Source organism: Panthera pardus, unplaced genomic scaffold (genome assembly GCF_024362965.1).
Source record: "Panthera pardus isolate Hobbes unplaced genomic scaffold, ASM2436296v1 HiC_scaffold_24, whole genome shotgun sequence".
Lineage (NCBI taxonomy): Eukaryota > Metazoa > Chordata > Mammalia > Carnivora > Felidae > Panthera > Panthera pardus.
The window spans coordinates 2,355,388-2,382,823 of record NW_026526810.1 but is presented as its reverse complement, the minus strand read 5'-3'; the positions used below and the strand labels follow the sequence as shown (position 1 = coordinate 2,382,823).

At 50.4% G+C, this 27,436-nt stretch overlaps 1 protein-coding gene and 1 pseudogene across 1 annotated transcript in view; both read left to right on the top strand.

Moving 5' to 3' along the window:
* AKAP13 (A-kinase anchoring protein 13) overlaps positions 1–27,268 on the top strand; it is a 336,564-nt gene extending 309,296 nt beyond the window's left edge. Inside the window, 15 exon segments of the mRNA XM_019460188.2 lie at positions 2,776–2,901; positions 3,014–3,131; positions 3,833–4,081; positions 8,971–9,047; positions 10,044–10,225; positions 10,343–10,425; positions 12,388–12,582; positions 15,093–15,254; positions 15,795–15,865; positions 16,306–16,350; positions 19,655–19,705; positions 20,339–20,398; positions 20,400–20,789; positions 21,655–21,988; positions 22,824–27,268. Coding sequence (XP_019315733.2) covers positions 2,776–2,901; positions 3,014–3,131; positions 3,833–4,081; positions 8,971–9,047; positions 10,044–10,225; positions 10,343–10,425; positions 12,388–12,582; positions 15,093–15,254; positions 15,795–15,865; positions 16,306–16,350; positions 19,655–19,705; positions 20,339–20,398; positions 20,400–20,789; positions 21,655–21,988; positions 22,824–22,873 — 2,193 coding nt within the window. The 3' untranslated portion in view covers positions 22,874–27,268.
* LOC128772919 (uncharacterized) lies at positions 4,204–6,927 on the top strand (annotated as a pseudogene).
* Positions 27,269–27,436: the final 168 nt, after the last annotated feature.

Here is a 27,436-nt window from a genome sequence, read left to right as displayed (position 1 = left end):
CTGTGCTGACAGCTAGGAGCCTGGAACCTGCTTCGGATTCTGTGTCTCCCTCTCTCTCTGGCCCTTCCCCCTCTCGAGCTCTGTCTCTCTCTGTCCCTCAAAAATAAACATTAAAAAAAAAAAAGATGTCAAAAGCTATTTGTTGAAAGTCTCAACTTCCCCCTGTGCCTCAAATCAAAAAGAACTCCTTTGGGGTGCCTGGGTGGCCCAATTGGTTGAGGGTCTCACTTCAGATCAAGTCATGATCTCACAGTTCGTGATTTCGAGCCCCTCGTCTGCTGTCAGCACACAGCCCACTTGGGATCCTCTGTCCCCCTCTCTCTGCCCCTTCCCCATTCATTCTGTCTTTCAAAACTAAATAAGCATTAAAAACAACAACAAAACTCTTTTATCTGAAAACCACCTGAATAAAAAACTATGTATAGAATAGTTCCTAAAATAGACCTTGCTGATATTGGGTGTGGTGTGGTTTCAGTCCTACTCCAAAAACAGTTGGGCCAAAAGTTACTTTGATACTTTCAGATATGCTTATCACAGACTATTTTTAATGCTGCTTTTTAAAACATTGTCTTTGGGGGGTGGGGGGGAAGCTGTGGCTAGTTTGGCCTTCACAGACAGAAGGGCACAGGTCACCTGCTCTTCCTCCCTCGCAGGTCTGTGCCCCAGGGTAGAAGCAGGGGCTCCATTGCCGGAACCTTTGCCTGAGCGCTAGAAGGGTTGTCTTTTCTTCTGTTCGTGAGCCCAGACCCTTCACTCGTTAATTCAGCGATGCATTCCGTCGTTCATTTTTCGTGTATTTACTGGGCATCTACTCAGTACCAGGTGGAACCACAAAGGCAGATTCAGCGTAGACCTCCGCCTTGCGGAGCCCTCGTTCTCAGGTGAAAACCGGCTCGGTGTGGAGCAGACGCACGCGCAGTGTGGTACCTGCTGTAACGCAGGTGTCTGCGAAGGGCGAGCGGTCAGCTCTGCAAGGGAAGACCTTTCCTCCCTGAATGTCCTCTTCCAGCAGTTTCCACGTGTCTCTCTCTCTGCCCTCACACCTGCACGGGTACCTCATCTAACCTTGACTTGCGCTGTCCGCAGCTTGTTGTATTGAGCACATCCTCTAGTAAGGTCTGTGACAGTAGGACCTTAGTCCCCCATGGCATCCTAGTCCCCCGTGGCATCCACTAATGGCTTCTGTGTGCCAGTTCTAGAATCACCCTGTTACAGTTCATGAGTTCGAGCCCCGCCTCAGGCTCTGCGCTGACAGCTGGAGCCTGCTTTGGATTCGGTTTCCGTGTCTCTCTGCCCCTCCCCAGTTCGCGCGCGCGCGAATCACCCTTTCAGAGCGCCTGTATCAGAGCGGGAGCAAACCACCTAAAATATCTCTGCCTTAGCTTCCCCTTTGGTAAAGGGGGAGACCCGGAAAAACTAGCTTCCCTGAACCTTTTTTCAAGATTTTGGGTAAGGATCAATTTGTGTTGCCTTCAGAGATTTTTACTACAGTTGGAAGTCGATGTTTAGGATGCATGATGGGACCACGCACAGAAACACATGGGTTTACTCCGAAGTGAGTGTATCTTCAGATGCGTTGTTGAGATCGCACACATTTGGGACTGATTAAAGGGCCGTGCAGAATTGTCAGGCTGCTGGCCTCAGGTACATGAGATAAGCAGGTCCCCGAGTGATACTGGCTGTTCCTGATGTCTTTCTAACTCATCACGGTGAAATTTTTAAGACTATCTCACAGAGAACGTCTAGTGGGTCCCCTTGTTTTACTACTGTGTTTGTGACAAACGGAAATTAGAACACGTTGCATTACTTATGTGCATGCTACATAGACATTTCTGTGATTATTGGATTTTTTTTTAATTTTTTTTAACTTTTTTTTAAATTTATTTTTAAGAGAGAGCACAAGTGGGAGAGGGGTAGAGAGAGGGAGACACAGGATCCGAAGCAGGCTGCAGGCTCTGAGCTGTCAGCACAGAGCCCCACATGGGGCTTGAACTTATGAACTGTGAGATCAAGACCTGAGCCGAAGATGAACACTCAACCAACTGAGCCACCCAGGCACCCCTGTTTCTTTAAATATATATGACGGCTTTATTGAAATAAATTCAAATACCACTTAATGCACCCCTTTAATGTGTATAGTTCAGCGGGTTTTCATGTATTCACGGACTTGTACGTCCATCATCACACTCAGTTTCAGAACATTTTTATGACCCTCCCCCCCCCCCCCCCCCCCCCCCGCAACTGCCCCAGCCCTGGGCACCCACTAGTCTGCTTTCTGTCTCTGTGAAGTTGCCTAATCTGGACATAGCTTTGTAAATGGGATAAGATAGTGTGTAGTCCTTTGTGATTGGCTTTTTTCATTTAGAATAGTGCCTTCAAGGTTCATCAGTATTGCAGCATGTATTGGTTGATTTCGTTCCTTTTCGTGGCTGAATAATAATAGTCCATGCATGTATATACCACCTTTGATTATCTTTTGATGGGCATTTGCTTATTTCCACCTGGGGGCACTTGTGAATATGGCAGCCGTGAACTTTCATATCCATGCTTTTGTGTGGAGTAAATCTTCCATCCAGGAGTGGAATTTCCAGGTCATGTGGTAGCTTTTTGAGGAGCTGCCAGACTGTTTCCCAAAGCTGCTGCACCATTTTAATCTTTAGAGGGAATTCTTGGGGAGCCACTCTTGGGTTTTACAAAGAGACTGGGAACTCTGTACAAAATGGGGGTAAAACGTCAGCACCCCGACTTACGACTTCCCTTCTCTTTTCTCTGCAGTTTTCGGGGGAGAACGCAGAGCGCTTGAAGAAGACGTACGGCAAGTTCTGTGGGCAGCACAACCAGTCTGTAAACTACTTTAAAGACCTTTATACCAAGGATAAGCGGTTTCAGGCCTTTGTGAAGGTATCGGTGTGAAACGTGGAAAACCCCCATCATTGTCCGGGGCTCTGTGTTGCCGTCCGTTGAGCCGCAGCCCCCTTGAGCACTTCCTGATGACCCGTTTTGTCCTTTGCAGAAGAAGATGAGCAGCTCCGTCGTGAGGAGGCTGGGAATCCCGGAGTGCATACTGCTGGTGACCCAGCGGATCACCAAATACCCGGTGTTGTTCCAAAGGATCCTGCAGTGTACCAAAGGTGAGCCCCTGTCCTCAGCCAGTCGTGTGTGGTGCCGGGGCACTGTTTCCTATGTCCAGCGTCTCCAGAGGCCCCAGTGAAGAGCTCCTGCTTGCTCTCAAACGTCCAAAAGAGATCCTGTGTTCTACCTTAAAAACCCGTTTCTTAAGTGAAAACTTGAAATGCTGGGTCGCCAGACTTGTGGTGGATGACAGCAGGAAGGGAAAGAACCGCTTCCTGATTTCCTCTGGAATCGGCAACCAGAATACCTTCTCCCTGACCACTGGACGGGGCTGGTTCCCACCAGCTTTCTCCCTAAGTGCTAGACCTGCTGCTGTTTCTCGGGACTTACTGGTCTGTCTGTCTCTGTCTCTGTCTCTGTCTCTCCCCCCTGCCCCTGGGCAGTGGGCAGTTACATTGAAGATGAGGTAAAACAAAGACATAAGTTGAAAAATTGATCCTCCTCTCCCTCCCCGAAATTGTTGGTTCCTTGTACTTTAGGATACGGCACCCAACTGCATGTTGCCTGTGTCCTTGAAAACGTATAACTTTACTTAGAACTAACCTTACGACAGGAATAGGCACGTGACCTTTGGTGTGTTGGCTTCGCTCTGGTAGCATGCCCCCGAAGGGAAAATGACGGTGGAGCAGGGAGGTAGGCTTCCCCCCGTCTACCTTGGCTGCAAGGATCCAGTAAAAACACACTATTTCTTCCTTCAAAGACAATGAGGTGGAGCAGGGAGATCTCGCTCAGTCCCTCAGCCTGGTGAAGGATGTGATTGGAGCCGTAGACAGCAAGGTGGCAAGTTACGAAAAGAAAGTGCGTCTCAATGAGATTTATACGAAGACAGATAGCAAGTCGATCATGAGGATGAAGAGTGGCCAGATGTTTGCCAAGGAAGATTTGAAGCGGAAGAAGCTTGTGCGGGACGGGAGTGTGTTTCTGAAGAATGCGGCAGGAAGGCTGAAAGGTAAGGCTCGCTTTTTGTCTGAGTCTGTTCGTGTGTCAGACAAGAGCAAGCAAAAAAACTTCAGGTACTTTTGTTAGCAGTCACTGGCTGATTTGTCCTAGGGAGCCGCATCCACACATCACATGGGAGCAGCCGCCCTCAAATCGTTCTTAATTTTCTATCAGAAAGGACAGGCCGAGATAGCTCACAAGGTCCTAAACTCCAGTAGGATAAAAAGGAAAGTTAGGGAAAAGGGGGGAAAGGGGGAAGATTCTAAACAGCAAAGCTAGGTGGCCCTGCTCCGTTCCTGGTCCCGGTGACACCGAGGGCGTGAGTGCCAGGGGCGGCCCCACGGAGTGGGAGGCGGAGGGGGAGCTGGCGCCAGGGCCTGTGTGGCGGTGTGGCTCTCGCAGGAGGAGTGTGGGGGTAGGCCCAGCAGCACTGGCGTCCAAAGCGGAGCACGCAGTAAAAAATCTTGGCGTGGAAAATGCCACGAAAACGAAGGAACAAGTTGCTAGTAAAGGGGAGCCCCGGCCCTCCCTCTGGAGGCCGGTGAACATGGTGTGCCTCCAGCAAATGTAGGCAGTTCCGTCGGGCAGTGTGGGCGGGACGTGCGCCAGAGGCTCGGGGAGCCACAGGCAAGGGTGAGAGAAGAGATGGACAGGACTGGGGAGGTGGTGAGACGGCCGAGGGAAAAGCCATTCGGTCATGGTCTGCGGGCACTGAGCACTGACCCTCTTCCATGACCATCATGATGCCTTTGACCCTGATGTTTTCCCTGAAGTCCTTAGGAAGACACACGTGCTTCCTAAACTTCATGCTCTCACTTACCTTCATTGTCAACGTTCTGGTGTCACTTGTCTCTTGTGGGTCGCCTGCGGCCAGCTTCTAATCAAATGTTGTATTTTGACCCAATCTGTAAGGTCCTGACAGCAGGGGACTTTCACCCGATCTCATGGCAGGATGCTCATTATATAATGTGAAATTCATAAAGCAATTTAGGGGGGCATCCGGGGGGCTCAGTCATTTAAGCGTCCAACTTGGGCTCAGGTCATGATCTCATGGTTTGTGAGTTTGAGCCCCGTGTTGGGCTCTGTGCTGACCTCTCGGAGCCTGGAGCCTGCCTCCAATTCTGTGTCTCTTTCACTCAAAACATTAAACAAAATTAAAGAATAAAGCAGTTTCAAAAGACAAGAAAACAAACAAGCAAAATCCCGAGTGTAAGATTACTGTAAAAACGCAAGCTGTTAAGGAGGGCAGATTCCCCTACAGAAACGGGCAGCACATTTGGAGCTGGGGCCTCCGGTGTCCGTTGCAAGGAGTGGAACTGCCATCAGGTACCAAGTCAGAGTGTGTGAGATTAAAAATACGTCACTTGTTCTGAAGACAGGTGGTAGAGGACCTTCCAGGTCCCAGGACCGTAGAGAACTGTTCTGTTTAACTCCTGTCGACTCGATGGATTATTAAACCTGATGATCTTTATCTCTTTCATAACCCTAACCCTAACCCTAATTTTCTATTGGGTTTTAATTCTTTTCTTTTAAAAGATCGGCTACATCAAGTTAAGGAAGTTATCATGAGGTTTGTTCATTCTCTGTGCTTGTGATTGATTGCTTAATAATTGTTTTCATCGAACCTGCGCTCTCTGGGCCCCTACGGCGGCTCTGACCTCCCCAGCAGCACTGAGTCTGCCCGCCCCCATGCCGGCTTCCGCAAGCCGCCTGCCCAGTGCACAGCCCCGCTGGCCTAAGACCAAGGCTGGGGATGAAACCTATGCCTTTCTCTCGTCTGTGACATGTCCGTGACACCGTGGGTAACTGCTGTCGGCCAGCCCCCTAGCGTCCTTCACTGACGTGTCCCCACACTTGGACCAAACAGCAAAGATGTCCCAGGTAGTCGCATGGCTCCAGAGGTGCATGAAGCGACCCTGCTCAGAGGTTGGGGTCTGTGCAGACGTGCTCACTCCGCAGTCTGATGGGTGCGGGAAACAAGGGCTGGACGAGGCCGGGGGCAAGCGGTGAGGAGCGGCATTAAACTTACTTATGAAGGATGAAGTCGTGAAGGATGGCCTGGTTTGGGGTGGCAGAGAGGGACCCAGTCAGGATGGAGACGTCCACAGCCGATGCTGCTGATCAGGGTGGACAGACAGTGGGTTCCAGAGTGAGGGTTTTCAGCAGGAGAGGAACACATTGGACAGGGGATGCGGTGAGGAAGCAGCAGCGGGACAGGCTGGTGACAGAGACAGGAGAGCCCCTGCCGCAGGGGTTCGGGGCCAGCGCACAGGGCCGGAGCTCCAGCAGGAGCGTGAGGAGGAAGGACCGGAGTGCTTCAGAGGAAAGAAGGATCCCTTCCTGCCCCCAGCATGTGTGTCCCTGCTCCGTGGTGAACTTGAACTCTGTGATCCCTGAGGCTGCCTCCACACTCCGATGCTCTGAGAACCCGCTTCAGGCCTCTGCCCACATTGGCTGCTTGGGGCCGTCTTCAGGCAGCCTGGCCCTTGAGAAACGCCTGCCTCCTTCATAAGGACCTGAGTTTCCTAGAGCTGCTGCCTGGAGCCCGCACTTGACTCCTTCCTGCACATGGCACTTTGTGTGTTCACCCCCAAAGCAAAAGCTCCTGGATTCCGGCTGGGGGAGTGCAGCTGTGGCCCAGCGATGGCTTCTGTGGCTCAAGGTGCCTCTAGCAGGGACAGGGGCTGGTGCAGAGTCGTCCTCCTCCAGGCACACTCGTGCCAAGAACAGCCAATATGGTGCTGGGCACCCCTCGAATGGGACGAGTGTTGTTCTCCGACCCACCGACACTGGTCATACAAACCTTAGGATCCAACTAAGTTGAAACTTGTGTTTTGGAATTTTTTTCTTTTTTGGCAGACACCTGAATTATTTATTTTTTATTTATTTATTTTTTTTCAAATTTTTTTTTTTAACATTTATTTATTTTTGAGACAGAGAGAGACAGAGCATGAACGGGGGAGGGGCAGAGAGAGAGGGAGACACAGAATGTGAAACAGGCTCCAGGCTCTGAGCCATCTGCCCAGAGCCTGACGCGGGGCTCGAACTCACGGACCGCGAGATCGTGACCTGAGCCAAAGTCGGACACTTAACCGACTGAGCCACCCAGGCGCCCCGACACCTGAATCATTTAAAAGTAAACTTCAAGAAACTTGTCAAAACTATTAGTAGTCCATAGAAAATTCCTGTGGTCTCAGCTAAAAAACTGTACCTCCCCAGGAATCAGACATCCTTGCTTCTGTTTTCTTTTTTTTTTATTAAAAAAATTTTTTTTTACATTTATTTATTTTTGAGAGAGAGACAGAGCATGAGCATGGGAGGGGCCGAGAGATGAGGAGACACAGAATCCAAAGCAGGCTCCAGGCTCTGAGCTGTCAGCACAGAGCCCGACGCGGGGCTCGAACTCACAAACCGAGAGATCATGACCTGAGCCGAAGTCGGACGCTTAACCGACTGAGCCACCCAGGAGCCTCAACTTCTGTTTTCTGTATAGCTTGGTAGTAAATTACACGGGGAGGGGCTTCCAGTCGTGGGAAGTGGTAGGAAAGGCCGGAAGGGACCTGACCACCTGTAAGGGGGCTGCAGAAGCCCCCATTCTTTTCCCAAGGAATCATAGGCCCTCCTTCCAGGGAAAAGAAGACACAGGGGGGCCAGCCTGGGTTAGATCTCAGTAGATGGCTGATCTCCAGAGATGCCAGACTTTGTCCTCACGGGAGGAATGGAAAATTCGAACTCCAACACAGCAAGAGTGTGTGGCTTTCTTTGGGTTACTAGATCCAAGTGGATAGTTACTTTGAGTTTTGTCTTAGTTGAGAGGGAGGGCTGGCTGTGTCCATGCTAGACAGAGGTTAAGGTTGCCTAGGAGACGTTGGAGCAGGGGGAAGAGCCACTGTGTTCACATGTACCTATGAAACCAGAGGGCGTCGCAGAGCCCTTCTGTTCTCCTGGGGTGCAGGGCGGGGGGGAAGCCCACCTTTATTAGACTGAGGCATTTTTATCCATCAGCTGTTGGCGGCTCTCTGGTCTGCTCTCCCACGCCTCTTCCATTGTTACGATCAAAAGTCGAGGATGTCGTGGAATGTGGTACTATTTGACATCTGTTAAAGTCCTTCCCAACTTTATTCCGGGAGAATTTTACTCTTTTATTTTTTATTTTTTATTTTTTATGTTTTATTTATCTTTGAGAGAGAGACAGAGTTACACGTAGGGAAGGGACAGAGAGAAAAGGAGACAAAATCCAAAGCAGGCTCCAGGCTCTGAGCTGTCAGCACAGAGCCCGACCCGGGGCTCAAACTCAGGGACCATGAGATCACGACCTGAGCCGAAGTCGGACGCTCAACCAACTGAGCCACCCAGGCGTCCCAGGAGTATTTTGTTCTTAAAGTCTTGCCTTATGGGATAGATCTTTCCGGAACTGCGTACTCAAGCTTTCTCAAGATATGGCTTTGGTGATAGCTGCTGTTATTTCAAAATGTCTCAGAAGGGGTGCCTGGGTGGCTCAGTCGGTTAAGCGTCCGACTTCGGCTCAGGTCATGATCTCATGGTTTGTGAGTTCGAGCCCTGCGTCTGGCTCTGTGCTGACGGCTCAGAGCCTGGAGCCTGCTTTGGATTCTGTGTCTCCTCCTCTCTGTGCCCCTCCCCCGCTTACACTCTGTCTCTGTCTCTCAAAAATGAATAAACCTTAAAAAAATTTTTTTAAAAATGCCTCTGAAAATCTAATGACCACATATGGCTCCTGCAAAAATATTAAACGGTCACCTTGGAGGAGCAGAGTGTACTGTCGGTCCCGAGTGCCTTGCCGTGTGGGGTGGGTTGCTGAACTGTCCCCTAATAGAGGTGCTCTGACCGTGCTTCACCACTAAGTACTCCTTGTTCTTTCTCTCCTTCCCCATTTTCCAGAGGCTCAAGCAGTTCTCCTTACTGACATTTTAGTTTTCCTTCAAGAAAAAGACCAGAAATACGTCTTTGCGTCATTGGTAAGCTGAATTGTTGGTGTCTTCTGTTTGTAATTGATGATGTTTGAAACAGCTGGAATAGGTATTGGGTCTGACCATGGATTACTGCTCTCCTGCCCCCTCAAAATGAATTTGCTTAGGACAGCTTCCTCTGAGGAATCTCTCAGATACCTTTGCAATTTTCTGTCTCCATGCCATCCCCCTCTCCCCCCCCCCCAAAAAAAACCCATTATTTTTCTGTTCCCTCACAGTCCCTTTTAGAGTCTTGGGCATTCTATCTAAAGAAATCTGTTGCTGGAGTATTTCTTGCACGTTATGCCCCGTAAATCGTGCCAGTATGTATTGTTGCCAGACAGATTCACAGAGGAACCTAGAAGGGTTCATCCTGTAGACACCATGTCTGGATCCTCTAGACATACGAATTATTATCTCTTTTTTGGAAATCTTTTTCTGTTTGATAAAATGTAAATGATGAGATACTTCTCTTGATCTTAAATCCGCCACAGTTTGCTAAACCATACGCCCTTTTTCCCCAGTCTTGAGAAAAAACTGACGTACGTCCCTGGGGGAGGCATACAGAGTGATGGTTCCATTTACATACATTATTCAGTGCTCACCACAGTAAGCTCAGCTCCCGTCATCTCCTAGGGATCTAGTATAAAGAGAAGAGGGAAAGAAATGGGAACCCGTGTGATAAGAACCCCCGGCACCTTCTGTGTGTGCCATACAGCACTGTTAGCCGTAGCCCTCGGCCCTCGTGCCTGCTCCTCTCCTGACTGGTACCTTTTGACCAAAAGGTTGTACCTTTTGACCATCTCCCTGCCCCCCCACATCTGGTAGCCGCAGGTCCGGTCTCTTTTTCTAGGAGTTTGGTGTGGGCTTTTTAGGGTTTTTTTTTTTTTTTAGATTCCACATATACGTGAGATCGTACATCTGGTCTTGCCTTAGATCAGAGTTGTTCTTGAGAGTTAGACTGTCGCCTGCCTCTGTCATGTCGGCCGTCTCCCCTTTCTCCAGGACCAGAAGTCAACAGTGATCTCTTTAAAGAAGCTGATTGTGAGAGAGGTAGCGCACGAGGAGAAAGGTCTGTTCCTGATCAGCATGGGCATGAGGGACCCCGAGATGGTGGAAGTGCACGCCGGCTCCAAAGAGGAGCGGAACAGCTGGATTCAGATCATCCAGGACACGATCAACACCCTGTAAGCAAAACACCGGGGCGCCCGGCCCCCTCTGACCTCATCCCCCCCCCCAGGGAGCCACCGGGGTCACTGACCTCGTGCGGGTCTTTGATCCGTCTTGTGCTGTGTTGGTGTCAGGAACAGAGATGAAGACGAGGGAATTCCTAGCGAGAGCGAGGAAGAAAAGCGGGCGCTGGACAGCAGAGCGCGGGAATTAAAAGGTGAGGCTGTTGGCAGCGTCTGGGGCCGTGCGCGTGCCGTGTGTGCAGGTGCGGAGGCTGCCGTCCCAGCATGCACTTCAAAACAGGAAGTGAATGGCTTTTGACAGAGGAGCAGCCAGATTGGAGCCGACCAGCTTGCCGGTACAATGGCCGTCAGAAGGGGTCCGACACCAGGTCAAGGGGACATCCTCTTTTCTCACTGGCCGTGTTCTTGGAACCCAGTTGGCCTTCTTTGTACTTTGTCGCAGAAGAATTTGCCAAAATTCACGGTCACGTCTAAGATTAAAACAGAGAGAGAGGTACTGGAGGAAAGGAGCTTTCCAGTTACTCTGTTTTTATCAGTTACTCCTGCCACTGTGATGTGTGTTCACAATGAGTTATGAGGTGGTTTTGGGAGACGTGTGCTCACTGATGATGTTCGACTTCTACTTCTGTTTCGTGTAGTCTTGTCGACATCCCTATATGCTCATCCCCATTGTGCAGATGAGAAAGCTGAGGCCCATGAAGGCCAAGCAGTCCAGGGTCACATATGTGCTGCATGGCCGAGAAGTCTCCCCTACCTGTCAACAGCAGAGGCTCCCCTCTCTCTGCCAGTGCTTACTGAGTGTTGTGCTTTGGGTAGAAATAAGGCCGACTCAGGTAAATGTAAGCACCCGAGGAGTCCAGCTAGTCCTTTAAGCTGGACAAAGCGATAACGTTGTGTTTTGGGGAGGGGGGAAAATGGCAGATTTAGGCTGAAGCCAGAGTTGCACCTGATTTATCAGCCCATGATGAGCACGGCGGGGATGAAAACTTCCTTCTCTAGATGTGTTTGAAGCACTCAGCCAGGTATACTGTCCTATAGGTGCTAGGGAGTGGGATGTGCAAAGGTTCCTGGAGCAGCCCCTGCTGTCAGGAAACCCACGTTAGCAGGGAAGACGGGCACAAATGATGGACTGGACCGCAGGCACATACAGATGCGGGACCTAATCCTGCCTGTGGGGACTCAGAGCAGCTTAACACGTGAGCTGACTCTCAAAGCAGTTCCTGCACCAGACGACAGGCACGGTTAGGTGAAGAGGAAAGAGGACTGAGGGTTGGTGAGGAGTGGCAGGTTGGTGTGCCGGGGGGTCGGGGCCAAGAGATGGGGATGAAGCTGGAAAGGTGCCAAGGCTTGAGCGGCAACAAGGAAATGATAGATTTGTGTAGCAAAATTTCAGCCTGAACTGCCTTCTTTGGCATCGAAGCCAGTGGGAGATCTGCTGGAGGGAGTGGGGGAGCCCCCAGGAGTGGAAGGCCCGTTGAGGAGACTCCTGCGGAGAAGGGTGCGTGTGGGACGGCACCCACTGGCCAAGCTGAAGGATGGAGGGAGGAGGGGGGACGGCAAGAATGGAGAAAAGAGCTTTCTGACAAGGACTAGGCATCTAAGTGAGGAGAGCCACAGGCCAGTGGGACTCAGCGGTCTGGTGCTCATCAGCGGGCAGGATTTGGGGTGCTTTGCGTGAGTTACCAGCACGTGGGAGATCATTGAAGCTGTGGCAGTGAAGATCCCCAGAAGGAGGTGTGTGAGGTGTGGGATGGAGCCCAGACGGAGCCTGGTCTTCCACTGCCGGTGGCAGGAGGAGAACCAGTGGGGTCCTCAAAGTGAGGGAGGGAGACCGTTCAACGGGGGAAACGTGAAACCAGGCCTCATTGGGTCAGTAATGGTCGCCTTGGAAAGAGCAGACGCAGACAGGAGTGGGTTGAGAAATACACAGGAGGCAGGAGTGTTTCCAACAAAGTTCATGCTTGTTATGTCAGAAGATCTGATCTTGCCTGGAAAGACCCAGGATAGAAATTGCCTTCGTGAAGGAAAGGGGGGTGGGGGGTGGACCTGTGTTCTCTGTTGTCCCAGTGATGACCACGAGGTGGCGCCCATGTCTTGGTCGTCTCTTCCTAAACCCCAGTCAAGTGACCAGACCTTTTCTCCATTGTCCCCTGCAGAACAACTTCATCAGAAGGACCAGCAGATCCTTCTTTTACTGGAAGAGAAGGAGATGATCTTTCGGGACATGACTGAGTGCAGCACTCCCTTGCCTGAGGAGTGCTCCCCGACTCACAGCTCTAGAGTCCTCTTCCGCTCCAACACAGAAGAGGCACTCAAAGGAGGACCTTTAATGAAAAGTGCAATAAATGAGGGTAATCACCCCTCCTGATCCCTTCCCAAAGTGGTTAATGCTCTGACATTATCTGCCAGCTTTTACTGTTTTATTGTAAAATAAAGCACAAATACAGAAAACAACCCAAAACAAATAATTTTGTTTAGTAAATTACTATCAGAAGAACATCCTTGTAATGGCTACCCAGGCCCGTGGCCCATGGTTTTCTGGCCACGGGCGTATTCATAGACACGATAGTCTTGCGTGTGGTTTTTGTTAGGCTTTTCCAGAGTCCTGTTTTCCAATCCTCCCTCCATCCCTTTCTTTCTTTCCCACACACTTTTCCTTTGAAGAACCTGAGCTCTTTGACTTGTAGCATCTCTCACGGTCTGGCTGTTACTCAAGCAGGGCGTCTGCTCCTCTGTCCTAGTTGCTTCACACCCACGGCTACATTCAGAGGCTTAGTTCCTCGGCCGTGATCCCTTTGGTGAGCCACGTTCTCCTAGTGCTGTGCTCTTGTATCAGAGGCAAGAATAGCTCCTCGTCTCCTTCTCTGTAACACAGAGAAAAAGGAAGATAAAAGGATAAATACTTGATTTTTTTCCCCCTTTATCTACTAATTTTCAGGATAGTGAGTTGATCTGTGGTCACCCTCTAAAGGTGACCACAACTTTTTAGATCTTACTGTAGACTCATGAATTTAAACCTGTTTGATGGGGTTCCAGTCGGTATAACACTGATCCTATGACAAGTTCCAAGTGTCCTCTCTCTGCCAACCAGCACCTCTTGGTTTGGCTTCGGAGTCGTTTTGCCACGGCCCCAGTACTTTCTGAGAGCTGCCTGGCTGTTTGGCATACTAAGATGTTGCAGGCTCATCTTGTTTTCTGCCCAGGCCTAGAGTCACGTCTCTAAGAAGCTCATGTTTCTGGTAGCGAGAAATGATAGCTTAAGACCACAGTCTGGGCAGTAGGGACGGTCATCGCTGCTGAGGTTCTTTGTCACGTGGCTTGTCATCCCGGATGGCTGAATCTCATCCTTCAGTAGGTGTCTCCAGAAAGGCTCGCGAGGACAGTACCCTGTGTGCTTCCACACTGTTGATAATTTGTGCCAGTGAGAGCTTGAAAGTCTGCTCCTCTGCTGGGATAGAAAATCCTGGGTTCATGTCTTCTCCCCTTGGGTATCTCAGTTGTTCTTAAATAATGTTACTCCTTTTTTTCTGACTTAGCGCATTGCCACCGGAGTGTGATCAGAATTCGATTCTTCCCATAGAAGTCATGTGCCATCTGCCAAGTGCCCAAAGAACTACCTATTCGAAATCCAAGTAATGTTACTAGCACAGGCCTTAGTGTTGGGGTTTTTCTGGGTTGATGTCCCCAGGTTCTCAGTGTTCTAATTTGGTGTGGCTTCAGAGTTTGCAGATTTCAGGAAAGTATTCTTAAAGGATAGTTTGTAGCATCTTCCCTATGCCCGTGCTTTGATTTTCTCCTTCAAGAACGTGCGTCACCCACGTGCTGGGCTGTCTCCGCCTGTCCTCAGTACTTGTCACTTTCTCTTCACGCTTTTTCTCTCCCATCTTTTTAAAGTTCCAGTATCCTGCCCCCTTCTGGTAAGTTGTTTTCTGTTGGGTCTGTTTGCTCCTATCTTGTACTTCCTGTTTCTAAAATGATTGTTTCTCTTTGTTCCCACTTGTTTGAGTCTGTGTTTCCCGATTCCTGCCTGGGTTCCTCCCTGCCTGTGTCCTCTCCTCACTGTAAGTAGCTTGTCCACTTTATGAACGTGGCTTTCTGATGTGCCGTTACCACCCGCAGGGAAGTTACGCTCCACGTTCCTTCTCTAGCTCTCTCTCCTTAGCTTTGTGTGAGATTTGACTTTGAGGTCTCCCGGTTGCGCATTTTTACGTGAAATAAGTTTCTTAATTTTTTACGTTCAGATACCTGTTCTCATTTCGTGGGGCTCTTTGTTTCCGTGTGGTGTTTTTTTTAAAAAATATGATGGCTTATCTTACAAGATTCCCTGCCTCTGTTTCCCTCCTCCCCCTACTCCTCTGTTGCTCCCCTCCTGCTCAAATTTTATTCCACCGGAAGCACTTTCTCCTTTCCGTGGGACACTGGCTCTAGAAAAGAGGCCTCGCTGGTCACAGACTCGAGAATCTGGATACATCTCTGCTCTGGTCCCTTGAGCTCACTGTGGCAGCAGGCACAACCCTGCCAGTTTTAGCTGCTCTCAAATTGGCCCATCTTACTTCCCAGGGAATTCTTTTTGGTTAATTTGGCACAGACTCTAGAAGGCCACGCTCCTTCCAGTAAATTCCTCTGTCTTCCCTGTGCCCTTTCAAGTTTCTTAGGCCTCATATAAATAAGGCTAAAGGTTTAATCTCAGAATTCCCAGTAGAATCCAGCTAAGACATGCATTCTGAGCAAAGGGGGTCACCTAGTCACTCTCTGGAATTTTCTGATCATGCTCTCCCTGTACATCTTGTGTATTACCTGGAGATGTTCTTTTTTTCATTGGAAGGTGAAATGTCGCTTTTGCTTGTTTCCTTTTTTCCAGTGGAGATCCTTCAGGGTTTGGTGAGTGGAAGCCTGGGAGGCACACTGGGGCAGGCTGTCAGTAGCCCTGTTGAGCAAGAAGGTACGGTTGGCCCTGTTTCCTTGCCCCGGAGAGCAGAGACCTTTGGAGGATTCGACAGCCATCAGATGAATGCTTCGAAAGGTAAATGATTTAGGGGCCTTTGGCTGGCTCGGTTGGGAGAGCATGTGACTCTTTCGGGATCATGAGTTCAAGCCCCACATTGGGCCTAGAGCTTACTTTAAGAAAAGGGAAAAAAAAAAAAGGTAAATGCTTTAGAACTTGTACGTCTGTAGGCGATCCTTGACTATCACATAAAACCAAAAATGATGTATGTTCTGGTAGTTTCAGCTCCTTGGTCCCTTTCAGCCAATAGATGTTCTAGTGAAATCCCATGGAGCAGCTAGCTGCCAAAACACAGTTTCTTTCAGTGTCACGCTTATTTTGAGTAATAAAAAATAATTTCCTGGGATCTCAGCTAAGGTGTGGCCAAAGGACCAATAATACTTGTTTTTCTTTTCTGCTTCTAATTCTTCTGCCTCAGTAAACTTATTAATAATTACTTAGTTGCCACCATTTGGCATTAATAAGATGCTGAAATAGTATATCTCTAAGCTATGTATATTGTGTTCTTTCCTAATCTGTTTCACAACTTAAAAAAAAAAAAAAACGTGTTTGCTTTAGGAGGCGAGAAGGAAGAGGGAGAGGATGGCCAAGATCTTAGAAGAACAGAGTCGGACAGTGGTCTGAAAAAGGTATTTTTTGAAATCTGCCATCTAAGACCCCCTTAGCACCTGTCCTAATTCATAATCTTGGCAGCTAGTCCGTGTTGATCTTGTCTTGGATGCTGACTTGCTGTTACTTCTACTGTAAGAGGAAAGCACGTTTTTCAAGAGACCATACAGTTCAGAGTCCCCTGTTACTGGCCGTCCGGCCTTTCTGGCTCAGAACCGTATTTATGCTCCTGGCCCCCGCGCCTCTGGCCTGGCGCTCAGAGGTGTGCGTAAGTGCCACACACCAGCCTGAGCTCTTTACGGGGCCCCAAATCTGCATTGCCCTGCAGTGAGAGGCTGTGGGGCAAAAGAATGAAAAAGAGAAGCCAGAGCAGAATTGAGAAGCACATTGAATATTATTTTTGCCTCAGGATCTTTTTTTTTTTTTTTTTTTGGTGTAATGTGTGTTTTTTGTTTTATAGGGTGGAAATGCTAACCTGGTATTTATGCTTAAAAGAAACAGTGAGGTAAGGGCATCGCAAGCTCCATGTAAGAATAGGGTTTTGTTACAATTGCTAGGCTGGGAATGCTCGTCTCTGATGTGCCGTGGTGAACAAGCTGACTCTGGGCTACGATCTGTGCACTTAACCAGCGCGGCCGCCGCCTCCCTCCCTCTCCTCCGCTTTTCCTGGGCCCCAGGGCACCATCCTGGAATTTCACCAGACTGTTGCCTCCCAGCACGGCCTCTGTCTGTGTCTCTGTCCTGGAGAAGCCAGCCTCTTGCTTTCTGTGAACATGGGCTGTGAGGCCTCCTTTCCTGTCACACAGGCCTGGCACCAAAAGCCACAAGTGTGGAACATGGCGGGTCAACTTGCGGGTAGTTGTGGGCACTGATTTCCCGTCCTGCGAAGACTCGGGTTGACTTTCCTTCTTTGAGTTTTACTCTTCACTGGCTGTGCGTCCCTCTGAAAGCAGCTGTGGCTTGCCTCTCGTTGGAGGGCAGCCTCTGACATGAGTCTTCCTCACCTTCCTCAGCTGAGTTCCGCTGACCTGGCCAAAGAGTTGCACCTGTTCCACTCATGTCCCCTCCTCTCCTTGCTCCTCAGCAAATGCTGTTCCCCGCTGGCCACCCGTGCGTGGCTCTGAGTGTGTGCTGCGTGTGTAAGCAGACCGGAGTGTCCGTGACAGTGGCTTTGTGGGCTGTCCCTCTCAGGAGGCTCTTCGTGTTTCTTCTTGCTTTTAATGTGGATCTTTAGTCCCTGAGGAGCTTTTTCTAAAATTTTAAATTAAAGGAATCTTTCCCCTTTTTTCCCCTAAAACACAGAAGGATGTTTTCAGTTTGTTGGCATGGAAGTCTAAACACTGCAGTATCTGAAGGAACTCCCCTCAGAGCGTTCTTCTTAAATGAAATAAGCTTCCTCTCATGCAGACTGTCGCTCTCTGTCATCTGCTGCTTGAGCAAAATTAGCTCTTTTTTATTCGGTGACTTCTTCCCTGTACTTCATGACAAGGGTCAGGGAAGGAAGGCATTCCAGTATGGATTACACCCTGCAGATGCCCCAGCCAGAGCCTGCTGTCTTTGGTGACCTCTGTTTATTAAGAATAAAGTGAGGGGCACCTGTGTGGCTCAGTCAGTTGAGCATTTGACTCTTGATTTCAGCTCAGGTCATGATCTCCTGCTTTGTGGGATCGAGCCCCATGTTGGGCTTCTGTGCTGACAGTGCGGAGCCTGTTTGAGATTCTCTCTGCCCCTCCCACATGCACACACACTCTCCCTCTCTCTCTCAAAGAAACAAATATTTTTTTAAAAAAAGAATAAACTAAAAAGAGGTGTAAAAAGTGTTTTTAGAAGAGCTAAGCCTGATAATTAAGTTTTTTTTGTATTTTGCTCTTTGTACAGTTGATCCTTGAACAATGTGGGTTTGAACTGCATGGGTCCACTTAACATGTGATGTTTTGGGGTTTTTTTCTTTTTGGGGGGGGTTTCAATAAATACAGTGCCATACTGTAAATGTGTTTTCCTTATGATGTTTGTAGTAACACTCTTTTCTCTAGCTAACTTTACTGTAAGAATACAGTATATAACATACAGAATATGTGTTAATTGACTGTCATGTTATGGGTAAGACTTCAGGTCAACAGTAGACTGTTACTAACGGTAACTACTGAACTACTAGTTAAGTTTTGGGGGCATCAAAAGTTATATATACACGTGGATTTTCTACTGTTCGAGGGAATCAGCATCCCAACCCCTGCACTGTTCAAGGGTCAACTGTATTATAAAAGGAATATGTGGTGATAGTAGAAAGCTTGAAAAATGTCCAGTAATGGAAAAAAGGAAAAAAAAGTAAGAATCCCACCACTGAGAAGTAACTGCTGTTCAATGGTTTATATTTGTAGCCTTTTCTTCTACATAACGTGTATTTTTGTGTGGGTGTGAATACTATAAAAATTGTTTTGTATAATTGATATCAGTACCCCCCCCCCCCCAGAAGCTTCATGCCCTTTTTTCCTCTCAACCCACTTTAGAAGGGTTTCCCCAGAGCACATGTGTACAGACGCGCTAACAGCTGCTTGTTGTTATGTTGTGGACAGTAGTTTAGTTAGTTCTTCCTGTACTTTTTTGCTTTGCAAACAACGCAGCAAGAACAGACCTGTGCACACAGTGACTGTTCCCTCCACACACTGCCCTGTGCTCTGGAAAGAAGTGTGTGTGGCATGCTCCCCTCCCTCCACGCAGGCTTGGTCTCACCAGCACCGGGAGGGGTTAGTTGTTAACTAAGGTTTTGTTGGCTTCGTAAGTTTGAGTGGGATTTATTTTTCATCTATTCGATTTCAGGTGAGTCATTTTTAATTGGTTATATAATTGGCCGTTTGTATTGCTTTTGTATATTGCTGGTTTATATTCCTTGCCTGTATTCTTATGAGGGTATTCATTTCTCATTGATCCATGAGAGCTTTTTTTTTTTTTTTTTTTTTTTTTTAGTTTATCTATTTTGAGAGTGTGTGAGCAGGGGAGGGGCAGAGAGAGAGAGGGAGACAGATCCCGAGCAGGCTCCACACTGTCAGCACAGAGCCTGACTCAGAGCCACAAACCTTGAGATCATGAAACCAAGAGCCGGACACTTAACTGAGCCATGCAGGTGCCCAAGAACCTTTTTCAATTCAAGGATTTTTTTTTTTTCATTTGACTTTTCTGTTCTGTATGTTCCTACCTTTTTCTTTTCCATTTCACATGGTGACCGTTAAAAGTGCATCTATGGTTTCTTGTTTTGCTTCTTCAAAAAACCTTCTCTGTTTCATGGTCAGAAGACATTCTTCTATTTTCTTATAACTCCTTATGGTTCTTTTTTTACACTTAACATTTTCATCTGTTTGAATATTTTTTGTGTGAGCCAAGATCCCACTCAGTTTTTCCCCAAGACTTCTTGGCCACTTTTCTCAGAACAATTTGTTGAATATTCTTTCCTTTCCCATTGATTTAGAAACTCTACTTATATACTAAGTTCTCATGATTTGCTCTGGACTTTCTGTTTCGTTACCCTGTACGTGTGTCATTCTTGTACCAATTTAGACCGGTGGCGTTTTATAATGCATTTAATGTGCGCTGATGTTCTTCCTGCCTACGGTTGTTTGTTTGCTGGTTCTTGTTCTGTATCTCTTAGGCACTTGTAGCTGCTTCTTCTTTCCAGTGCTTTCTGTCTGGAAACCTCCCATTCAGACTGAAGCACCTTGCCGTGTGTTGGGGGGTTATGTTGCCAGACGTCACGTGGGTGCGCTGGGTCCTGAGACTGGGTCCCAAGGTGACGTGGCCATTGCTTCCTTTTCCAGCAGGTTGTCCAGAGTGTCGTTCACCTCCACGAACTCCTCAGCACGTTGCAGGTACGGGCCTTTCTCTTTTATCCCTTCACCTGTTCTGACACGAACCGTAAGGGTGTTGTTGGTGTGGGGTTTGGAGGTTGCTAGTGGGTAAGCGGGGCCCTCTGTCAAGACAAGACTGGCTCTCACGATGAGAAAGGTTTCAAAAGGCAGTGGCTGGAGTGTCCTCCACCTTCTAAGATAGAGTTGATGATGGCAGACTGGAGGTGCTGTTAGCAGCCTTACTGCAAAGCACGTGGGGCACTGTCATGGTTCGGGGGTCTTCTGTCCAGAAAAGCTTTAGTATGATTGTAAGTTTCCATGTTCCATATCTCCGTGTGGTGTGTGGATAGGGCAGCCCTGCCCAAGTGAGGACCCCTTAGCACTTGCTGGGTATCATCTGTAAATTTTGCTCCCTTCCTTTTCTTTGAAGCTGTAACAGACCCAATTGCTCCTTGTCCCGCCTCCAAAATACAAGGCCCCACCCCAGGCCGTGTCAACAGCGAGCCACCCAGTTCCCCGAGGCTGGGTCTCCGCGCTGCCGACATTCCTGTGTGACAAGTGCCCAGGGTGGTGGTGGAGGGCTGTCGCCCCGACTGGGCGAGAACGAGGGGGCGTTGGCGTCCGGCCGCACCTCGCTCCTCCGTGTCCCCGCAGGGCGTGGTGCTGCAGCAGGACAGCTACATCGAGGACCAGAAGCTGCTGCTGGCCGAGCGCTGCGCTCAGCCGCGGCTTGTCGCGCCCCAGCTCCCTGGTGGAGCAGGAGAAGCAGCGCAGCCTGGAGAAGCAGCGCCAGGACCTGGCCAACCTGCAGAGGCAGCAGGCGCAGCACCTGGACGAGAAGCGGCGGCGCGAGCGCGAGTGGGAGGCCCGCGAGCGGGCGCTGCAGGAGCGCGAGGCGCGGCTGGCGCAGCGCGAGCAGGACGTGCGGCAGGGCCGCCAGGACCTCGACCGTGACCGCGACGAGCTGCAGTTCAAGAAGGGCGCCTACCAGTGCGACCTGGAGAGGCTGCGCGCCGCCCAGAAGCAGCTGGAGAGGGAGCAGGAGCAGCTGCGCCGGGACGCCGAGCGACTTAGCCAGAGGCAGGCGGAGCACGACGCCTGTCAGGTGGGGGCGCTGCGGCGTCGGGGAAGGGCCCGGTCCCTCCTGTCCTGCGTGCAGGGTGGGGGCGCTGTGGGGCCCGGGAGGGGCCCTGTCTGGAGCGCGGGCTCGAGCTGAGCCCGGTGGGCGGGAGCTGAGCCCCGCGGGCAGGTGCGGGGGCGACCCGAGCGGGTGTCAGGGCCTTCAGCGGCTGTTCTGTAACACGGACCTGCCTGTCTGTCAACACTCCTGTTGCCATGCGTTTGATGGATGGATCTGGGACCGCCACAGGAAATTCGGGTGGCGTCTTCCAGAGGGCAGTTCAGCGTCCCACAGAGGCACTCAGATGTATGGTGGGGGCAGCCGGTGGCTCCGTGCTGCTCTTCAGGGCGAGGATGGACTCCACCCCCATCCCAGTACATCAGGGCTCCTAGCACAGGGGCTCACAAACCAGACCGTCTTTCTGTCTGCGTCTTTGGTTTGGCCTCTGAGCCCCCACCCACCTGGCACCTGCCAGGCCCCCTGACCCCTCAGCCCTAAGGTAATTCTCCACAGCCCTGTGTCAGTCTTCAGGGAAGCAGCTGTCCCCTTTCTTCAGGGAATGGGAGTTCCTTTCTGAGCTGCCTCCTCCCAAGACACTATGAATTCTTCCCGGTGCGGACATTAAGTACATGCACTAAAAATATTAATGGTATCAAGGGTGGTACCTTTAACACTGACCCAGGTACTATATCGGGGGGCGGGCGCTAGGAAGGAAGCCCTGAATCCTTTTACAGCGAGTGCCGGGGGTCCGAGGAAGTGGGTGCACACCGGGCTGACCCCCACAGTTGATCTCCGCCAGCACTTAGTGAGCGGGCCCCGGGTTAACACCTCTCATCTTGAACATGTGCAGGTGTCTCACCAACACACCAAGCTGCTGAGGATCCCATCCTTCTTCCCGAATCCTGAGGAGTCCCCTTTGCCGTCTGTACCTGCGATAGCCAAATCAGGGTCACTGGACTCAGAACTCTCAGTGTCCCCAAAAAGGAACAGCATCTCTCGGACACACAAAGATAAGGGGCCTTTTCACATACTGAGTTCCACCAGCCAGACAAACAAAGTAGCAGAGGGTCCGAGCCAGGCCCCCGTGCCCGCCTCCACCTCCACCCGCCTGTTCGGGTTAGCCAAGCCAAAGGAGAAGAAGGAGAAGAAAAAGAAGAATAAAGGAAGCCGCTCTCAGTCTGGTGGTGAGTCGCATGCACCAGCTCTCCCTGCGCCCATGGTGTCCCCGGATCCTGCAGGGCGGGTGGATTTTGGTAGCGTGGGAAGGGTTTAAAAGGTGCCGTTCAGGTGTGTAAAAGCTGAACTGCCACCTCCCAAGCCCACCTGCTCTTATCTGCGCAGGACGCTGGGGCACGAACTCTCAGGCATCTAGGAACCCACTGTGTGCACGCGTGTGCAAAGGAGAGAGCACGGGTGTCGTTTTGGGGGCATCTGTTCCCCAGCTGAGGGACTGAAACTCACTTATGTGAAGATGAAAGTCTTCCCTGCTTCTCTCGGTCTAAGTCTAGTCATCTATACAATAACTAGCGCTTGGTGAGCTTTTCCCGAGATCTGATTTAATCCTCCAAGTGGCTGTGTGTGTGAAGTAGGTGATGCCAGCTGGAGAGAAACTAGGGGATGGAAGCTCAGAGAGACCACTGATGTCCCTGCCGGCTCGGAGCTTGGGATTAAATCCCCCTAAATGAGGCTCCCTGTTTGCACATCCCTTTCCCCTAAACCCCCCTCTGTTCCTTCTCGTTAGGATCACTCCCTCCCACCTATGTGGGAGGTCAGAGAAAAGTTTCTGTCTCCAGGCCTGTTTGTGAACAGATCTGACGCTTTGTCAGGCTAAAGGGAGCAGTAGGCGGTGAAGGGTGTCAGAGGACCTCATGCCCGGAACTGATCAAGGAGACCCTGCGAGTGGGGTCAGGCGCCCACCAGGCCATCATCTGGGTGGAAACTTGGGTTGGGGAGGAAGAAAAGGGAGTATAATGAAAAGGCCAAGTTTTTCTGAAGTTTCACCTTGTGTCCCCTTCCCAGATGGCCCCACATCAGAAGTGCCCACGGAGGGTGAAGAGATCTTCTGCTGACCCTGCCCTCTGGCCCGGCCCATGGCTGCCAGCTCCCCACTGTCCTGCCGTTCCTGGGTGTGCTCTCCTACCGTGGACGCCCATGCCAGGAGACCAGGGCCCTGGACCAGGAACAGATGGTCTCGAATGTCAGGGTGGGGTGGGAGGCCCGGGGCTGGTGGCATTGGTGGCGGCCAACGGCTCCACTGAGGATGTTTCAGTGGTCCGGGCACTGGTTTGGGGCATGTCAGGAACTCCTAAAGGCCGAAAGAGGTTTCCAAATAAGGTCTGAAGTTATCCCTGCCTTTTATTTGGGGGACACAGCAGTCCGACAAGCAGATAGTGGGACTTTGTCCGTGTGCGTACCGGTACCCGTCTGCATGGACACGTAGGGTCTGCCGGAAGCGGCCACCTCCGTGGCAGGTGCCGGCTCAGCTCGGCATAGAAAGTGCTGCCCGGCCTGCTCAGGTAGCGTGTGGGCGCTTGGGGCTCCCCCGGTCCTCTGCGGCAGTTTTCCCAGAACCTTACCCCGTGCACACCTCACCCCTTTTTGCATGTATTTCTCATTTCATTTTGGAAGGAAGGGCAAACGTTTGTGAAAACCAGTGAGAGAAGGTGTGATGTGTTCAAAAAGCATATATATGTACGTGATCTGCACCATCCTGATTTGGGACTATTTAAAAAAAAAAAATCTAATTTCAACATCCAATCCAAAGAAATCCTATTCTGGCTTCCTGTTTTTCCTGCATTGTGACACTTTTTGGTTGTCACTGACCCACAGCCTCCTGGCACCCTCCCAAGGGAAGAGCTACAGCTCCGGCAGCGAGGTTGTCCCCACCCCTGTTACCAGGACAACCGGCTGAGTAGGTTCAGATGAAGGAGTTCAGCCCGTGTGCAGTAATTTCCACCAGTGTAGACCGAGGGAAGCACTGGCCCAGGTGTGGCTCAGAAACGTTTTCATTCTGTCTTGGGGGCCCCGGCAGAATTTGATCTCTTAAAACCTTTTTCCAGTCTGAAGGTCTGTTGGTTGTTGTAGGTCACCCCTTGAAGGTGCCACGAATGTTGCCTGGTCTTTCTTTCTTTTCCCCACCGTGGGTGATCCGTGTCTGCTCGAGGCTTGTCACCAGCTGGTTGGAGCAGGACAGTTCGTGGAGTCCCCTCTGAGGCCCGTGTGCCTGCTGGATTCACTGCTTCCCTGCAGGGGGACAGCCTAGAAAAGTCTGTGCTTTCAGTGCGCCCTTTGATTCCTGCTTAGTGCCCCTCAGGAGCATGGGTCTTAGAACATAGTTGGAAAAACAAAATCTGTAACTTGGTGCTTGTTGATGAATTGCAAGCTGGCCTTGCAGATGGAGATATTTATCTTTCAGTTTATTTGAAAGAGGTCTGCTTTAAAATTTTTAGCTTAGATTTGTTTATTTATTTGTGTGTGTGTGTGTGTGTGTGTGTTAAGGGTAAACATACCGGCCCAACGGTTTCAGCTCTCCGATCCATGAGGAACTTGATGAGCCAGCAGTGCGGCTCACTCCTCAGTGTCTGTCCAAGTGCCTTGAGGGCCCAAAAGAAAATTAAGGGTTGGGGCAGGGGTCCGTGTCCTTCCCTCCTCCTACCCCACCTCCCTTCTTTGATCTAGGGTTGTCTTCCTTGCTTGAGAGTCGAGAAACGCCACTTGTGGGTTACATTTGCCTCTTTCTGTCCTGGAGATCTAGCCTTCAGAAACAGACTCTCAGAACCAAACCAACTAATCTTTTGAACTACGATGTACCCCCCCCCCCCACCCACCCCCCAAGACCCTAAGGTAGAGGACTTCCTTGCACCAGCCCATACAGCTCTGAGCTACAGCCCTGCCTGCCACGGTTCTCCTCCGGTCCACATGGAGCCCAGCTGTCTGTCCTCGTCCCCAACTCAGGTTCCCCTCTGGGGCTCCACATCCCCCCCCCCCCCCCAAGAAGCACTCTGCTGGGGGGAATGGCCCCGGCAGATGAAGCCTGCATTCCTGCTCTGTGTCCACATAGGCCAGGCCTCCCCATGTACTCCCCACAGAGTCACCATGGACACTGGGTTTGTGTCCATTGCTGCCCAGCTCAATGGCGATTTGAAGGTGCCTTTTACTCCCAATCTGCTCGAAGGTTTAAGTTGTTTTGGTTGTTTTGGCTGGTGTTTTTTCCAGACAGATTTCACCTGCCCCCATACCCCAGGAACTCCACTCGGTTGCATTGTGGTTGGACCAGTGTGGAATCAGAATTGGAAAGTAGCTTCCTGCGTCCACCTGGCCTGCCCTCTCGCACAATGTGGTCTGCAGCACAGAGAGAACTGCTTCCTAAGACCTGTGCTCTGACGTGCCTTTCTCCTCTGTCCCCCATGAAACTGAACTCCGGGGGATGTTGTGCTTGCAGAACTGCCTGGATTGTTGCTGCTTGTGCTTGTGACCTGGAGAGCCGCTCTGGGGCCCGAGTCGTGAGCCCTCGTTTCCTGTGAGAAGGGGTTGTCTGCCAGGGTGGCTCCGACCCGGTGTTCCATTGTGTCCCCCTGGTAGGGTACCACACTTGTCTACCAGGCTCAAGAAAGCAGATGCCTGACGTTGCGTTTAAGTTTGGGGGGACAGATAGAGACAACCATCCAGAGTCCCCAGATTTCCAGAGTCTAGTGAATTTCCTGGAAGGAGGCTGCATCCTTCTCAAAACTTCTATCATCTCAGAAGCTGTCATCCCAGGTGGGTGACATGTGCACTTTAACGGCTCTCATCTGTCGGCTTCATTTTTGAGACAATCGGCTATGTTCGTGGAGGGGGGGTAAAAACCTGCAGTTTGCCATAATTCAGCCTTTGCCAACATTCCACTGTCTACCCCCACGAGAGCTGTCTGTGGGGCAGAAGTCCTTATCAAGTTTGGGGGGTTGTTTTGTTTTTTGAAAAGGTACGAATCCTACCTTTTTCCCTCTTACGTCTCAGGGTAGCACCACTGAAAGTTGTCCCTTCAAGAATGTTCTCCCTCATTATCTTGCCTAACCCCTGGTATCAGCACAAAATTTTAAGACCCATGGGGTTTGTTTTACCTTTATGGGGGGCAGGTGTTGGTGTGTGGGGGTTTGATAAAGCAGGTTTTGCCTTAAGTGAAGGGTGGAAAATCATACCTTAGAAGCCAGGACTCGGTCCAGGAATTGACGTTAACAGAAGTACTTGGTATTTCATCCCTTGGTCTCTAAAGTTGCTTTTCCGAAGCCCATTCTTTCTTCCCGAGGACTTTGGTATTTGCACGGGGCTGCCGTCCACCCCGGTGTTGATGGGTGCACGGTTGGGCCCAGAGGGAGCCAGGCCCCGCTCAGGGCTTGGAGAGCCTATTCTAGTGAGTGGGCTTCAGTGACCGTAGACAGGGTGGTTTGGCGGGGACCCCAGACGGTGCTGGACTCCCGCCAGTGCTCGGATGCCCTTCGGATTTGGAAGCCCAGAAATATCCCCTCAGCTTAGATGTTGGCAGTGGTTGAGAGAGACGTGTGGCCTGCCTGCCTTCCGTTGGGACGCACACGTGCTGGGCGCCGGTTCCCAGCCCGGCGCGTCGTTCTCGCCGATCTGCAGACAAAGAGGAGGGTTGCGGTTTGTGTCTTGATTTTTCTTCCAGCCTAACATTCCTAGTCACCCAGGAGCTTTGGAATCTACCACCTGCTGGCCAGGTTTTAGAAAGTATTTTCATGCTGCCATAAAAGGAAAAAAAAAATAGGAAGGGGGAAAAAAAAAAAAGGCTTTTCTTTCCTTGTATCATCTAATTTAATTTGTGCAAAGATTGACAGGCCTTGAATTACTTCTCCATCTCGCTAAGGTTCAAAGCCGGGCAAACCCAACTGGCTAAAGTCCTCCTGCCACAGACCCTGACAACCTGCTCCACACACCCAGCCAAGCCCGGCCTGTGCTGGGGGCGCCTCGCTGCTGTCCAGCAGAGGGCGCTGCCCCCCCAACCCGGCCTCTTCCCCCAGAGACTCCCCCAGCCTGAGCTCTCCTGTCTCTCGCAGCCACCTGACAGGGAGCCGCCCGGTCAGCTCGCCCGTGGTCACGGTTTAGCCTGTGGTTTTCTGTGTCCTTACCTGCCGGGGGCGCGGGGGGATGCCCAGATATGCAGGAGGGCGACCCCCGTACACCTTATACCTCTGCTTCTGTTGTTTTCAGATGCTATACGAACATTTCTATGCTAGATTCTTTGAAATACAAAGGGGTTAAAACCCAGATGCTGTATATTAATTTGTAATTATGTATAAAGTAAAACAGTTTTAAACTGTAAAAATTTTTTTTCAGTGTGTTTTCTGGGATTTTGCCACAACATACTGGCTTTGTATTTTATTTATCTTCCTTTCTAGTTATTGGCTTCAGACTCTACTTGTAAAGTCCCCTCCACCCTTTCAAAAAAATAAATGTCCCTTAAGTCTCAATTGTTGCTGTATTGTATTTCTCTGTGGGCTTCCTGGAGGGAGTGCCAAGATACTCTGGGCTCCTGGTAAAGGGGTACCCCCCCCCCCACCCTATGGAGAGCCTTCTCCCCAGGGTGCCTGGATGGCTCCTTTGGTTAAGCCTCCAAGTAACGCTTGATTTTGGCTCAG